We start from the raw sequence: 16,508 nt of genomic DNA on the forward strand, positions 1-16,508 counted from the left end.
TCTAATACACATTGCTCACAATTAATCATACCCTTGTACTCAATACTATTTGCAACCTCCTTTTGCCAAGACAACAGCTCTGAGTTTTCTCCTATAATGCCTGGTGGGATTGGAGAACACCTGAGAAGAGATCAGAGACCATTCCTTCATGCAGAATCTCTCCAGATCCTTCAGATTCCCAAGTCCATGTTGGTGCTTCTTCTCTTCAGTTCACCCCACTCATTTTCTATAGGGTTCAGGTCAGGAAACTGGGGCAGCCATGGCAGAAGCTTAATTTTGTTCTCAGTGACCCATTTTGGTGTTGATTTTGATGTTTGCTTTTGTATCATTATCCTGATGGATGATCCAACCACGGCCCATTATAAGATTTCTAGCAGAGGCGGTCAGGTTTAGATTTTTTATCTGTTGGTATTTGATAGAATCCATGATACCGTGTATCTGAACAAGATGTCCAGGACCTCCAGCAGAAAAATAGGCCCACAACATTAAAGATCCAGCAGTATATTTCATTGTACACATGGGGTACTTTTTTATCCCTGTGTGCACCAAACCCATCTTAAGTGTTCGCTGCCAAAAAAGCTCTTTTTTTTGTTTGTTTGTTTCATCTGACCATAGAACCCATTTAAAGTTCCAGTAGTGTCAGTTACTTTTCAAACATTCTGGTCAGATGAAAAAAAAAGAGCTTTTTGGCAGCAAACACTTAAGATGGGTTTTGTGCACACAGGGATAAAAAGTAGTCATGGTTGGATCTTTCAACAGGACAATGATACAAAAACAAACATCAAAATCAAATCACAAAATGAAGCTTCTGCCATGGCCGTCCCAGTCCCCAATAGAAAATGAGTGGGGTGACCTGAAGAGGAGAAGCACCAAATATGGAGCTGGGAATCTGAAGGATCTGGAGAGATTCTGTATGGAGGAATGGTCTCTGATCTCTTCTCAGGTGTTCTCCAAACATGTCAGGCAAAATAAAAGAAGACTATGAGCTGTTATCTTGGGAAAAGGAGTTTGCAAAAAGTACTGAATAAAAGGGTATGATTAATTGTGAGCAATGCGTATTAGAGAAAAACATGTATTTCATAATGAAATTTCTCCCCCATTTAAAATTCTTATTCTCCAATGAAAATGAAAAAATGAAAAAAAGATCACAACCTTTTGTTGTTTTCACAACCTTCTTTGTTCATATTTACCAAGGGTATGAATAATTTTGGGCTTAACATACATATATTTATATATATATATATATATATATATATATATATATATATATATATATATATACACTGTATATATAGATAGATAGATATTATAGTTTTTATTAATATATTGATGTAGTTTTTATTTTTTCCATTTTCATTTTAAATTTAAAGTTTTAGTAAACTTGTTGAGTTCTCGTCATAAATATAAATATATATAAACTGTAATTAAGAGTAACTGCATTGAAAATTTTGCATAGACATTTAATGGCATAGATAAATAGACATTCACTGGAATGAATTCCAAAACAGCCACTTTTTCAAAAACAACCACTATCGCTCAAAAACCAGAACTAGTTCACAGTGAGGAGTGTGTGGAAACAGGTCCACAGGTACAGCCACAGTTGGTGTGAAGGCTTCTCCAGTGATTTTCCTCTTAAAACCTGAACCACAGCAGAGCTCTCTAAAGTTCCTCATTGCCTCCCCATCAGGTTTGCATGATATATAGACAAGCCTTCTTATGGCTGAGTGATTCCTCAAAGCTCGGACAACTCGATAATGTAGGCCAGCCCTGGACGGATTCACAACGGCTGTCAGCCCGCCATCACATTTCAAAGTGGGCATCATATCTGGCAGAACAACTTCTGCTTTGCCTGAGAGAAATTCACAGTTATGAACTCTGTTTAGTGCTGCATTACACTTGGCGTCCTCGACTGCCTGCTCAATGAGCTCTATGCCAATGACTCTCTCCATCTGTGGGGATAACGAAATGCCAATGGCTCCAGTACCACAGCAGACGTCCAGAAGGGTGCCCCCAACACAAGCCCGATTCAGCTCCGCAACAGTTTTGTACAAAGCCTCCGCTGCTCCCCGATTCACCTGGAAGAAAGAATCAGCAGAAATGCGGAACTTGAAGCCAAGCACCTCCTCAAAGATATGGGGCTGTCCGTACAGAAGCTGATAGGGGGATTGTTCATTACTGCAACGGGTCATTGTGCTCTCCTGGAAATAAAGAGAATCCAGCTGACAAACTGCTCCAGGACCTTGTGAGAAGTACTCAACCAGAGCAGCTTTATGGATGCCAATCTCCTCAGGCCTTAGGTTTTGAGGATGGAAGTAGACTATGGCCATGGTGTGACCGGCAGAATTTGTTCGTATCGTGATTTCTCTCCAGTGACCACCATCATGAAACAAAATGCATGGTCTGAGTGGTGAGAGGCGTATAAAATCTTCATAGTACCTTGCAACCATGCTGTGCTTTGAAGGCATGTTCAGGAGATGGTCACCATGGACACAGACTATGTTACCCGTTTTTCCATTTCCGATATAAAATCCAACAGTTTTTGGATTACCGTCTACACCTTTGTTGACAGAGAAGGTTGATTTATTGCGGTATCCATCGCTCACTGGTGAGGCTACTATGGGAAGGAGTGGGAATCTTAAGTCATTTGAAAAAGAGTGCATTGAATCCTGAGCTAGTTGCTTTGTCATCTCAAGCAAGATCTTGTGCTGCTGCTCTTGTTTCCACTGGAGCTGCTCCTCATAACTCATTCTCCATAAAGGAGTCACAGTGTCAGCCAGTCTTTCTTCCCAGGAAAGAGTATGCCAGTCAGCAGGTAGTTTGGGTTTCCTTTCATTTCTTCTCTTCACAGGCTTACTGCCAGTATTGACAGCACAACGGCTGGTTATTGAATAACTGAAGCATGTTTTTGGTACAGTGACGATTTGTTTCAACAATGGCCAGGTTAAATGTAAGCGCATTGTTTCATATGCATGCGACATTGGTGCAGATTTGTATCCTCTGTTAACCCGTGGGGTCACATGCTCAAATACACTATGATGTTCATCGCGTCAGTGTCTAGTCTAGATATATTCTGGCTCACAACATACACGTGTAAACTGTCAACAGTCTGGTAAAACAAATATTGTTCCTTCTACCTTTTTTCCATGTGCCAACTTGATACGGCGCTCTGATGACATTACTCTCTTTACTAGTGCGCCCACTCTGCTTTCAGACCGCAACAGTCGTTTTCCGGAAGTACTACTTTTGTTTTGCTGTTTCATTATTTTTGCATTTATTTATTTATTTATTTATTTTTTTACTGTTACTATGATCTTAAAAGTCTACTATATTCTGTTTAATTGCAAATTTCTGTTGTGACAACCTACACCGTAAATAAAAAAACAAAGGTAAATAAAAAACAAAAATCAAAGAAAATTAATTAAAGAATGAAAAGGTCAACAACAGCTTTATTTTGCATTGTAAAACTTATCACTTATCAAGAATTATATATTAACGTGATTTTAAAATATATTAAATAAAAACAATAAATCAATAAATCAAATAAAATGTAAAACATTGATAAGTAGCCTAGAGGAAAGTAGATTAAACGTTACCAATTGAATCACCAAACATTTCTTGTATTTCTTCAGGAATCTGCCACATTTATTATTATTATCATCATTATTATTATTATTATTATCATTATTATTATTATTATTATTATTATTATTATTAGTTAAATAAAGAAAAGATTTTAGAAGTTTTTATTGTAAGTTTTTTTTTATTGAAGTTTTAAAATATATATAGCAGAATTTTTATTGTATCTCTAGTAATTTATAATAATAATAATTATTATTATTATTTATAAGTTAAGTAATTTTACAGTATGGGAAACCTTAGCTTACAGAGTGGACGTTCTATCCACTAGTGAAAAACTCTTGACGTTGTTGCAAACGTCATCAAGTTGCGTCTTTTGGGCCAGGAAAGAGATCAGTCATCAGTTCCGCCGTCGCAATGGAATCAAACAAGGACGAAGCGGAACGCTGCATCGAAATAGCGATCGCATCGCTGCGAGATAATGAGCCCGACAAAGCCAGACGGTTCCTTGAGAAGGCACAGAGACTGTTTCCCACCGACAAGGCGAGATGTGCGTGTAATGTAAATAAGTGTATAATGGAGATCGTATGAGGTCTGTTAAAGGGCCACCGGAAAACCCGAAGCCTGTAGTTAGACGGTAATTAAGGCCCTGGGATCTCGATCTCTTATAACTGTGAAATAACAGAATTTTCTGCTTTTAAATGATCAAATTGTATGTTGTTATATAAACACGAACCATATATTTATTGCTCATGGTTATATATCACTTCTGTTGGATGTCAATATACTATTTACATAAATAGGTAATGTAATCTTGCATAATATAAGGTAAATCGAAATTTTAATCTTAATTGTTTTCATTTCTAGATAGATAGATAAATAGAGTGGGGATAGATAGACGGATAGATAGATAGATAGACAGACATCAGTGCTTCTTATTAAAATGCAAGTGCTCTTGTCTCAGCTTTACTAGAGTCTATTGCTCAGAATGGAGGACCTTCTGCAAGTGAAGAAAACAACGGAGAACATGATGGTTTACGAAACAGAAGCCACAGCACTGGAGATCACTCCTCTGGACATGGTGCCACAGAATCTGCCAAACCATACACATCAGAGCAGCTGGATGCTGTCAAAAGGTCTGTTATTTACTTCAGACTACTTGCTTAAAAGTCTAGGCTGTGGTCATTATTTCTGTGATGAAGATTTTGATTTATATGTGTGCATAGTGGTTTCATAACCTAACTGTGATCTGTCTTTCTCTTGATGCAGAATTAAGAGGTGTAAGGACTATTATGAGATTCTTGGAGTCAGTAAAGAAGCCTCTGAGGAGGATCTGAAAAAAGCCTACCGAAAGTTGGCTCTAAAGTTTCATCCAGATAAAAACCACGCACCCGGTGCCACTGAAGCATTTAAAGGTATAATACATGACTTAAACTCATGCGTTCAGCGTTTCTTCTCAGTATGGAGAAAGTTTGCATGTGGTCTTCTAATTTGTTCTGTTTCCTGGTCTTCAACAGCTATAGGTAATGCTTACGCAGTTCTCAGTAACCCTGAAAAAAGAAGGCAGTATGATGTCTATGGTGAAGAAAAAGCCCACCCAACTCACAGGCATAGGACACATCATAGAAATTTCGAGGCTGATATTTCCCCTGAGGACCTTTTCAATATGTTCTTTGGAGGTGGATTTCCAACCAGTGAGTCATGTGACCTTGAAATGTGGTTTAAGAAATGCAACATGTTAGTGGCTGTGGTCGAATACATTCAAAATCCACAAATGTGTCATTGTGCCATTTCTGTTTATGTCTCTAGGTAATGTGCATGTGTACAGCAATGGCAGGATGAGGTTTGGCCATCAGCAGCGACCCGAACGACGAGAACAACAGAGAGAAGTAAGAGCCTGATAACTAACTTGTTATGCTTTTAAAAGAATTATTCAGACTGCTGGAATTTAAAAGCAGCTTTTTCATTGTGTCACGATGTAGCTGTTTTATTTTAATAAATGAGTTTTGTTATCCAGGGTGGCCTTGCCTTGTTTGTACAGCTGATGCCCATACTCATTTTGATCATAGTATCAGCTCTCAGCCAGATGATGGTTTCCAGTCCTCCATACAGCCTCAGCCACAGACCGTAAGACCAAACATTGACCAAAATGTGCATTATCTTAAATATATGATCTGGTGTACTTGGTATATTATTATTATTATTATTATTATACACTATTTTAAGCTGATGTGTTACCATACTTGCTTAAAATGCCACTAATACGCTTTTTCGAATATTACTTTTTATGTAGTATGTAATATAGCTGTTTGTGAATGTAAAAGGTCTGCAAAGTTTAAAAGCATAAAGTGCACATCAAAAATAGTTTTATTTTTTTCTCGTAAAAAGAAAAATTAGATTCTGAACTACTGAAACGAGTCGTCAGCAATTCCAGTCTCACTTCCTGTTACTAGTGCTACTTGACCCGCTCCGAGCAGGATTCTACCTGGCATGGGAGGCAGGCACTAACAACGACGCTAAAGGCCGCAGTCTCTAGCGGCAGTCTCTAGCGACGCCTTGAGGCCAGGGGAGTGAGGTTTACTCGCATAGCTCTTACTAGCTTTCCTTCGTTTCACTCACCCCCCTAAACATCACTCCCATTCGGGTCAGGGCACCAAAACCGGTCCTACTTAACCCGCTCCGAGTGGGATTCGAACCGGCGTCTCCGGCATGGGAGGCAGACTCTAACAAGGACACTAAAGGCTGCAGTCTCTAGCGTCACTCCCTAAACCTCACTCCCATCCGGGTCACGGCACCAAATGTAACCGGTCCTACTCGACCCGCTCTGAGCGGGACTCGAACTGCATGGTATGGGAGGCGGGCACTTACAAGGACGCTGAAGACCACAGTCTCTAGCGTCAGTCGCTAGAACGTCTCTTGGATCAGGGGAGTGAGGTTTACTCCTACAGCTTTTACTAGCTTGCCTCCCATTACACTCACCCCCCTAAACCTCACTCCCATCTGGGTCAGGGCACCAAATTTAGCCGGTCCTACTTGACCCACTCCGAGCAGGATTTGAACCGGCGTCTCCAGAATGGCAGGCAGATGCTAACAAGGACACTAAAGGCTGCAGTTTCTAGCTTCACTCCCATCCGGGTCATGGCACCAAACGTAACCGGTCCTACTTGACCCGCTCTGAGTGGGATTTGAACCGCATGGGATGGGATGTGGGCAATTAGCAAGGACACTAAAGACCAGTGCTGCCAATTTAGCGATTTTGTCACTAGATTTAGTGACTTCCCCGCTCCTTTTTGAGACATTTTTTCAAAAGCCTAGCAACAAATCTAGCAACTTCTTGGACAAACATTATCTAGATTCCGTGACTTGCCCACTGATCTATATTTATATTAATACAGATCGTTGGACTCGCCACTATGACGTCGTCTAGCAACATTTAGTGACCAGTTTTAGCTACTTTCAACTGAAAGCAATTGGCAACAATGCTAAAGACCACAGTATCTAGCATCAGTCGCTAGCAAGCCTCTTGAGATCAGGGGAGTGAGGTTTACTCCCACAGTTTTTACTAGCTTGCCTCCATTACACTCACCCCCCTAAACCTCACTCACATCTGGGTCAAGGCACCAAATGTAACCGGTCCTACTCGACCCGCTCCGAGCAGGATTCAAACTGGCGTCTCCGGCATAGGAGGAAGACGCTAACAAGGACACTAAAGCCTGATTTATATTTCTGCGTCGGACCTACGCTGGAGCCTCTGCGGCGTAGGCTATGTGTCTGTTTTCATTTATACTTCTGCGTCGTTGTCCGCGTCGACGTGCGTGCTACACACAGCCTACGCCGTAGCTACAGCGTACACTCGACACAGAAGTATAAATCAGCCTTAAAGGCAGCAGTCTCTAGTGTCACCCCCTAAACCTCACTCCCATCCGGGTCACGGCACCAAATGTTACTGGTCCTACTCCACCCGCTCTGAGCGGGATTCAAACCGCATGGGATGGGAGGCAAGCGCTAACAAGGACACTAAAGACCACAGTCTCTAGCGTCTCTAGCATCCGTCTCTAGCGCACTTCTTGAGATCAGGGGAGCGAGGTTCACTTGCACAGCTTTTACAAGCTTGCCTCTGTTACACATACATATGTAACGATGTAACAAATTTGCATAATGCCAGGCTATGCTGTTCATTGGCTGCTGGTGAACAACGTCTACTTTGACTTGCCCTCAAACACTGTAGTTGTAGCTGAGGTCTGGATGAGTTTGGTTCATGTTGTCATGTCAAGAAGACGCTATTTTCAGCGCTGCAAATCCATTTTTTATGCACCTCAAAAGGATGAGGATTCGCTCTGGAATTGATACGGAAAAACTGATGACATCGTTCATATCACTGTGTATCAAGCTCTGGGAAAGCCTCTGGAACTGAAATTCAGTTATGGTAATAGGCGCTACGTTTCCGACATGTGCTGTAAGCGGTAGACCAATCACAACAGACTGTGCCATCTGACCAATCAGAGCGAAGTAGGCTTGCAGAGAGGAGGGATTTAGAGAGAACCTTTTTCAGACTCTTTGAAAAATTAGATGTGCATCTATGTTATGAGAAAATTGAAGTGTTTTTTGACCTTGGATGCATATTCTAAGAGACCCCCAAAACAAAATTAGGAACCTTTAAAATAGCACAATAGGGGCACTTTAAAAGTTAAGGCACTTTTTAAAGTTAAAAGCTCTTTCTCTATCTCATTGTGCATTTTGAGCTCGATGTCACGCTAAGTTACCATGTATTGTTTGTTTTCATTCTTTAAACCTCAATGTTACAAAAAAATGTTTAAAGTGAAAGCAAAAACATGTTCATTTTGTTATTTTGAAGAATGATGATTGTCTTGCGGGTGATAAATATCTCTGACGTTATCGTACATTCCACCTGCTTTAGATCCATGGGCCACACAAACAGGCGACACACTGCTACTCTGAAGGTGCCTTACTATGTTGGCGACCACTTCTCAGAAGAATATACGGGGATGAATCTCAAGAATGTTGAACAAAGTGTGGAGGAGGACTACATATCAAACCTAAGAAACAACTGCTGGAAGGAGAAACAACAAAGTATGTTATTCATATTAAGCTGCTTAAGAATGCCTATCTATATGTTATGTAAAAGATGTCCACGTAATGCAAATGTAATTTTGTATAATATTCTGAAAACCTAGACATCTGTGCTCTTATTTGCAGAGGAAGGCTTGTTGTATCGGGCACGTTACTTTGGGGACACAGACTTGTACCAAAGAGCGCAGAAAATGACAACACCCAGTTGCTCGAAACTTTCAGATATACAGGTTCTGTTACATGGACACTGAGTAGCAGAAAGTGAGTCGATGGTTTACTTTGCTTTTCTGAAGTATATGTTGTTTATCTAGTGCATTCTTACCTCATTTGTGTTTGTTTCAGGTAGTGTCCTGTTGTGACGTCATTTGAAGATTTTCATGTACAGAAATGTTCTGTTCTCTTTGCTAAAATGGGACATTGCATTGCACCAGTTCAAGAGAAGCAAAGATAGCCCATCCTGGTGCCACAGGGGTTCACTCTCATCTCTCCTTCAAAATTTGCGGAAAATTACAAGTCGTGGAAGATCTTAACATCTGTGAAGTAGTTTTAAATATGGATTAAAAAATGTAATGAATTAAGAATGAGAAATTAGATGATTTGCTGGTAGAGAGGAAAGTAAACAGCTGTTAAATGGTAATCAATGCTGCTAGCTTACTGCTTTTCCTTTTTTTTTTTTTTTTTTTTTTATTTACACCTCGTTTTTTCTTAAAGCATTTTTTCAACACCCATATTTGGGCTTTCTGAGCCAACTCTGAAATTTCTAGTAGTGTTTAAATCTGTTGATCTGACCACAGGAAGTCAAATGATTACGTCGGTGTCGTTCAGCATTTAATGAAATGTTTTGCCTGTTGGATTTTTAAAAAAGAATGTTTGAGATTTATGCAAATGGAAAATTAATTATTTATTAAATGGTGTCCTACTATTTTCTTCCATTTTAATTTATTTTTTAGAAAATGTATAAACATTCATTTAACAGTGTGTTTTGCAAAGTGTAGATTGAAGGTTCTAAAGCATAATCAAGTGCCTTGCCAGCTCCAGTCTTACTGTATACTGTCTCTGCATATATGTAATATAGGAAGGAAAAACATCACTGCTTGAAGTTAGTGCTTAGACCAATTAGCCACTGAAATTCTAATTTACCTTGGAGATTTTCTTTTATATATATATATATATATAACGTTCTTTCAGTTCAGTGCAACATTTTATGATTTTGTGTATGTATATGTATGTAATGTAACATAAAATATAATTATGCTTAATTTCCACACTCCAATAATAAGTCTTTAGAGCCAAGTCTGTTTAGATATACTTTTTTTTTTTTAATGTTTCAGAAATTCTCTTATGCTTACCAAGGGTGCATTTATTTGATCAAAAATACAGTAAAATCAGTAATGTGAAATATTATTACAATTTCATATATCTGTTTATATTTTAAAATGTAATTTATTCCTGTGATGACAACGCCGAGTTTTTCAGTGTCACATGATCCTTCAGAAATCGTTCTAATATGCTGATTTGGTGCTCAAGAAACATTTCTTATCATTATCAATGTTGAAAACAGTTCTAATTATTTTCATGGAAGCCATGACACGTTTTTGTCAAGATTATTTGATAGATAGAAAGAATATTTGATAGTTCAAAAGAAAAGCATTTATTTGAAGTAGGTTTTTGTAACAATGCAAGTCTTTACTGTCACTTTTAATGTGTCCTGCTGAATGAAACTACAAGGAAAGTATTAATTAAAAAAAAAAAAACATTCGTACCAACTCCAAACTTTTGTTAGTAGCCTATCGATTGGGATCTGCAGTCGACACGTTAGTGTTGGAATTGCACACCAGGAGGCAGTCATGAGCTTTGCTACTAGAAATCACGCTATTTCCTCATCAACATCTCTTTTCTGCGCACAACAAAACATACAAAACAAACATGCGCGTTAAAAACATTTATATTGTTGATGACATTTCATAATAGGATTATTAACTCTCACTTCTCATCCCACAGTCATAAGCCCATTCAACATCTGAGTTGCTATTACTGTATGATCAACAACACACACAGCATACATTTATCCATATCGATGCTAAGAGAAGATTTACCTGTATATAACTATCCTATAATGACCTTAAAAAAGCATTTTATTAGGAAGAAATCCAGGCAGACTAAAAGTGTCCGGACTGCTGCAGGTGGGTTCAGTGTTGGTGGTCAGAGTTTCATGAAATCATGAATTGAGCTGATTTCACGGGCAGCAGTGAAGGGAGGAGCAACGGAACAGTCCCTGGACCGCTTTGATTAGTCAGTAACCATAGAAACACCATGCTTTTAGTGAAGAAGACAGACTCCTGTTTTGTTTGTGGTCACTGATGTTTAAAGTCTTGAAACCATTATTATCTCCAGAAGAACTATGAACTGATTGTGATTGCTTATGGCATGATAATGGCGTCTGACTGCAAAATGCTGAAGCATGAAGGTTTGAGGGAGTGAATTGTGTTTGATTATTAATGTCAAGACTAGTCTAACTCAGTATGCACACTGCATCTAAATAATGTGTCTCTGTGTGTGTCTTCATCCAAAACACTGTTCCATTTAAGATTTGATTTATTGCAGGGGAGGACGAAAAGGATCCCAGCTCCCAGAGGGCCAGGAGAAACTCTGATGTTGGATAATTCTTGCTGAGATGGTGTTCTTTCATGCAGTTCCAATACGCTGCACAGCAAGTTTAGGTGTAAAGTTACACTTAAGGGTAACACAGAGATTCGAGCCACTTATCTAGTGGACCATGAGGAGGTCGCTTTCCTTCAGTGACATTATTGCACAGAAATTAATTTATTAAAATGTCATGCCATTTACAATTTGGCCCCCTATTTGGGGAACCTAACCCTAAAACAACTCTAAAATCCTTCTGTCAGCAAAATTGTGCAAAGATCATGTCTGCCAGTATTGCTGCATGCAGAGGAAGGCAATAATGGGCTAAGGTATTGTTTAACGCTCTCAGCGAAGATTAATTGAGCCACTTTAAAGATTATGCTGTGTGCTTCTGAGAAAGAGAACGCTGCAGCTGACATTTTGAGTGCAGATTTATACTGGTGAGGAAGCATGAAGAAATAACACCTTGCAATGCAGAATTGAGTATTAAAGCTTTAAAGGCAGAGCCTTTAAAAAAAAAAAAACTCTAATCCAGAGAGAATGGATTATCAGATCTTATTATAACACAGCTCTCTGGAATACTTGATTCTGATTGGTCAATAGTGCCATCCAAAGATTACTTTCTAATATTCACATGTCATCCATGGCAATGCTGTATACCCAGCTAACAGGGAAAGTTCATAGAACTTTAGATAACGTTGTGGCAAGGTTCTCTCAAAGTTATGAACAAAAGTTCTCCAGTAATATTAATAGAACTTTCGTTTAAAGTTATCTGGTCTTTAATAATGTTCTCCAAACGTTTGCACAAAAATGTTACTAGTTTCAGAATGTTCAGAGAACATTCAAAAGTATCAATCCCATTATGTTTGGAATGGAATGTTCCCTTAATGTTCACATAACCAAGAAAAAGTGTATTTAAAACATTTTAAAAACTTTTGGACGTTCAGAGAACATTCAGAAATTAAGTTTTTATACCTTATATGGGAACGTTAGCAAAAACGTTCTTGGAACACATTTTGTGTTAGCTGGGTATCAGTCCTGAATCACTGCTACTTTTGTGTTTCTCTTGTGAAAATGACCTCAGAGGACTTCCATATTACATTATTGTAACATTGTTGCAATGTTTGTCTTATTTTCTTTATTGTAATAGGCTATGCTATCAATAACTTCATAAAAAAAATCAATATTTATGTTTAAATTTCATGTATATTTATTTATTTGATTAGCAGACAGGATAGTGTACAGTCAGTGTGTGTGTGTGTCCATATGTCTCCAGTTACCTCTGAAAAAACTGCCACCTTGAATCAGCAAAGCCCAAATGAGACCAAAGGTGAAAAAACATATCAGTATCACTAAAAATCACTAAAGGGAAACATACAAGAGTGTAACTTACTGTGCAAGGTAATGAAATATGGGACTTTTTAGACTCTCATTGCAGATGAGAAGAATGAAATGAAGCAGGGTAAGTGTAGGATTTGACTTCACTGCAGCATATCAGTGGCAGAAGTGACACTGCGCTGCAGAGCTAGGATATGCTGAGAGCAGGGAAAAAGATGCACCCCGTCCTGATCGGTGTGGTACAACATCACCTCTAAACATTGATGTTTCTTTCTTAGTGAGAGGAGGAGTAATCCAGAGTCAATGTGTCTCTTATGTCCTTTCCTGTCTTGCTCATACAGTAATGCATGGTGCTGGCAACAACGAGATGGTTTGATTCCCAAGGAATGTGAAAAGAGAGAACACACACGCATATATATATATATATATATATATATATATATAAAATACGATGAAATACACTGTTTTTATGAAAAAGTGTTGTGGAATTTACACACATTATTACAATTTATATACAAAAATATGTTTATATATAGGCCCATATCCCTGTCTTTATTAGAGACTGCATGTTGTATGTCAAGTATGTTGAGGTTTGCATTGCTTGCCTGCAGCGTATGTTCTTTCATATGAATCAGGTGTCACATATATGTATGTATGAAACTACAGATAGTGACATCCAAAGCCATGGTCAAAAATGACCACTTGAAACCCCCTGTGGGGCTTTCAGGGTTGAGTTACACTATACGCTGACATATTCACACACAGATAAACAATGTCATGTGTGCTCCATCAATTGTCCTGTCAGTCAGTGCTTTTTATGTCACATTGTTTTGGTGTCAATATCAGGGTGCATGTTTCCATCTTTTAAGTACTTTAAGTTTCGTTCAGATAAAACATGTATTTGGTCCATAATGATGCATCATATCAAACCTAAGCTGTATTAAATATCACAACACAGTCATAAATGATTTCAATCCAGACAACCACTCATGGTCCTCATTAATGTGAACTGGTTGCTTGCATTTGATCAATCATAAAGATTTTCCCTTGTGCACACAGTAAAATTGAAGCCCTGCTGCAAAAGAAGGTAGCAAACTATTTTATACTCTTTCGGGTGAAACCAAGACAAGCTATACATTTTTTCAGTCTATTTAAAACAAAATGCAATAAACAAAACATAGGAAATAGGCATCTAAATAATCACTAAATAAATATGTAAATCAAAATATAAATTAAAAGTTTACATAAATGTTTACTTTACAGCATTTTATGGTATTAGGCCAAGTCTACATTAGTGTTCCCTAGATATCACTTGTTACTAGGGAAGAGGTGATTTAGGTTTTTAAATATTTATTCATTTAAAACAAATTATTTTTTTAACAAATTGGTTGCATGAATGATTAAATTATTCGCTCATAAAGACAGTTACTGATTTTAAATAGGCTACTCTTACTATTGCTATATATATATATATATATATATATATATATATATATATATATATACACACGTAGAAATAGTATGAGTATAGTGTGCTATTCCAAATTCAGCCAGTCACTTGTTTCGGCTTCTGCAACAAATTGGTTGAGTGAATGATTCCATAACTCACTCATAAAGACTTGGGCTGCGTTTGAAATCACATAGGCTACTCTCTTAAGTAGGTAATTATTTTGAATAAATAATTAGAGTCTGCTGTCGGAAAGATCGTATTTACGAGTTTAACGCACATGAACGCCACCATAATGTCGTAAATACAATTGGAAAGCTGGGGATTGATCTTTGCGAGTTGGGGGGCGTAAAGATAGGCCTAGCAAGTGACATTGTCAGGCTTTTCTATTTATGACTAAGCTAATTGCCGGCACAAAATATTAAAACATTGTAGGGAAGTATGCGATTTCAGATGCAGCCTTGTTCCGTTTCTAAAAGTGTTCTGAACGAATCAGTTGAATGAATGAGCAATGATTCACTCACAAAGAAAGTCTCTTGTCGCCACCTACTGGAGCATCGCTGTAACCTGCAGAAAGACCCCCACCACTAGGTCTGTGCATTCCCACCACCCCACAAATTGTAAATAAATTGTTTGAGATTTGCATAATTTTAATTAGATCCCATATAAACAGAATAGACTATATAAAGAAGACTATGATGTTATCTATTTTTTTTTTATTTTTCATGTAAGTTAATTTTTAAAAAAGGAGAAAATCAAATGAAATACTATCCTACATTTGTGTTAAGAAAATTCTAGTGATCTTGCGGAAATACTTTTAGTTAAAAAACGAATGGCAGGTAAAAGTGTGGGACATATTTTGTCTCATGGTTATTTTCTGTTCTCAGTGGTTATGGGCTAACTGACATTCTAAATGATTCTATAATGTGACGATAACTGAATTTAATGAAATTCAGAACGTGCATTCACTGACGAGCTTGATAGCAGCAGCTCTTCGCGTCTTCATCTCTCTCTCTCTCTCTCTCTCTCTCTCTCTCTCTCTATAGAGGGAAGACGCATCCTGTAATCAGGTCACACTTCACTGTAGTCTCAGCATCCGTCTCTCGTCCTTTAAAGCAGAGGAATCGAGACATCAGACAAAAATGGTGTGGATGAATGATCTGGGATGTCTTCTCGTCCCGTTGCTGATGCTCGTACGGGTTTCCGTGCAGGTGGACGTTAAGAGCGGGAAAGAAGCGGAGAAAACGGGGAATTTCATGGAAGATGAACAGTGGCTGTCCACCATTTCCCAGTACAGTCGCAAGATCAAGCACTGGAACCGCTTCAGAGATGTGAGTTGTCTTTAAGACGATGAATGATGACATTACATGACTCTATCTGCTTAGCTCGTGTCAATAACCGATGGTTTAGATTTGTTAGGAAGTGTTAGGAATGGTATGCTGGACTGTTATTCCTTAGACACCATTAGTCCTTCAACATTCCCAAAGAAATCAATCTTCCTTTTGAAAGCAGTTGCGTTTAAGATGATAAAAAGCTCTTGGTATAGAATAGGTTGAACTGTTGAGTTCATACCGTAAATGTAGTAAAATACTTTAAATTTATTTATCTGTAAAAGACTTTAGACAAATCTTTGGAAGTATTTTACATAGGAAAAAAAACTCTGAAGATGCTCAAATCTTCAGTCAAACCCTAAATATAGCCTAATTGGTAACAATGTACCATCTGTTGTTGTTTGTTTAATTGACAACAGGTTTGATTACAGAATAAAGATTGCAGATTTCATTAGAGTGTCATTCATTGCCCAGCTGGTGGATGTGATGTAATAATAGGCAACTTTAATAATTGATTAGGACTTCACATGTATTCAAAGGGAGATTTATGGATTGATTAATCTTGCAAAGGTTATGTTGTAGCATGTGTCCCTATTCAGATGTTATTTGTTCCTGTTCCTGGTATTTCTTTATGAATATGCATAAAAACAGTCCTGGCCTCGTAAGGGAAAATATCCTTTGTGATTGTTGGTCAAAAATCAATGATTATAATGAATATGCAACACTATCAAAATTAGGTAAAGCGATGATTGATATTAGGACTTCATATTTATTCATAGTTGGCGGGTGACCTACCGTTCTTGAGAACAAAAAAGGTTCTCCGTTATTTTCTGTTTAGTTCTGTTTAGTTTTGCTGCTCCAAATGAAACATTAAACCACCCAACAGAAACTGTGATTTATCTCCATCAGTGTTTGGCCGGCAGCTATTTTTACCCTTCTAGAACTGGATTAAGTGTATAACTCCTTAAATGATTACGTGGAAAAACACATCTAAGAGAACCAGGAATTTATCAAAATATGGGAATGAAAAGATTAAGTGCGAATTAGACCGGGATTATAAATAGATGGACACAGCAGTGGCT

The 16,508-nt window shown here is 38.1% G+C and overlaps 3 protein-coding genes across 4 annotated transcripts in view; 2 read left to right on the forward strand and 1 right to left on the reverse strand.

The window, feature by feature from the left end:
* Nucleotides 1-1,439: 1,439 nt before the first annotated feature.
* Nucleotides 1,440-3,467, reverse strand: trmt2b (tRNA methyltransferase 2 homolog B). Its single transcript, XM_051917041.1, has one exon. It carries the CDS (start codon nucleotides 2,976-2,978, stop codon nucleotides 1,530-1,532), a length of 1,449 nt encoding a protein of 482 aa, XP_051773001.1. The 5' UTR covers nucleotides 2,979-3,467; the 3' UTR covers nucleotides 1,440-1,529.
* A 476-nt stretch (nucleotides 3,468-3,943) lies between these two features.
* On the forward strand, nucleotides 3,944-9,589 carry dnajb12a (DnaJ heat shock protein family (Hsp40) member B12a). Of its 2 annotated transcripts, none has more exons than XM_051917773.1 (9): nucleotides 3,944-4,126; nucleotides 4,541-4,712; nucleotides 4,846-4,991; nucleotides 5,094-5,270; nucleotides 5,386-5,465; nucleotides 5,594-5,703; nucleotides 8,495-8,667; nucleotides 8,794-8,928; nucleotides 9,010-9,589. In XM_051917773.1, exons 1-8 carry the CDS (start codon nucleotides 3,994-3,996, stop codon nucleotides 8,916-8,918), a joined length of 1,116 nt encoding a protein of 371 aa, XP_051773733.1. In that variant the 5' UTR covers nucleotides 3,944-3,993; the 3' UTR covers nucleotides 8,919-8,928; nucleotides 9,010-9,589. The 2 variants fall into 2 exon arrangements, with proteins under 2 accessions (XP_051773733.1, XP_051773734.1); XM_051917774.1 differs by having other exon boundaries at nucleotides 9,014-9,589.
* A 5,534-nt stretch (nucleotides 9,590-15,123) lies between these two features.
* Nucleotides 15,124-16,508, forward strand: part of spock2 (SPARC (osteonectin), cwcv and kazal like domains proteoglycan 2) — a 43,334-nt gene continuing 41,949 nt past the window's right edge. Inside the window, exon 1 of the mRNA XM_051917989.1 lies at nucleotides 15,124-15,426. Coding sequence (XP_051773949.1) covers nucleotides 15,238-15,426 — 189 coding nt within the window. The 5' untranslated portion in view covers nucleotides 15,124-15,237. The remainder of the gene's footprint in view (nucleotides 15,427-16,508) is intronic.

Source organism: Ctenopharyngodon idella, chromosome 13 (assembly GCF_019924925.1).
Source record: "Ctenopharyngodon idella isolate HZGC_01 chromosome 13, HZGC01, whole genome shotgun sequence".
In the NCBI taxonomy this organism is placed as follows: domain Eukaryota; kingdom Metazoa; phylum Chordata; class Actinopteri; order Cypriniformes; family Xenocyprididae; genus Ctenopharyngodon; species Ctenopharyngodon idella.

Bases quoted from the DNA above. Each gene is read 5' to 3' on its own strand.
- dnajb12a (XM_051917773.1), top strand. From the start codon at position 3,994: ATGGAATCAAACAAGGACGAAGCGGAACGCTGCATCGAAATAGCGATC. The intron at 4,127-4,540 runs GTGCGTGTAATG...CTCTTGTCTCAG, and splicing joins TCCCACCGACAAGGCGAGAT to CTTTACTAGAGTCTATTGCT. The intron at 5,466-5,593 runs GTAAGAGCCTGA...TTTGTTATCCAG, and splicing joins GACGAGAACAACAGAGAGAA to GGTGGCCTTGCCTTGTTTGT.
- trmt2b (XM_051917041.1), bottom strand. From the start codon at position 2,978: ATGTCGCATGCATATGAAACAATGCGCTTACATTTAACCTGGCCATTG.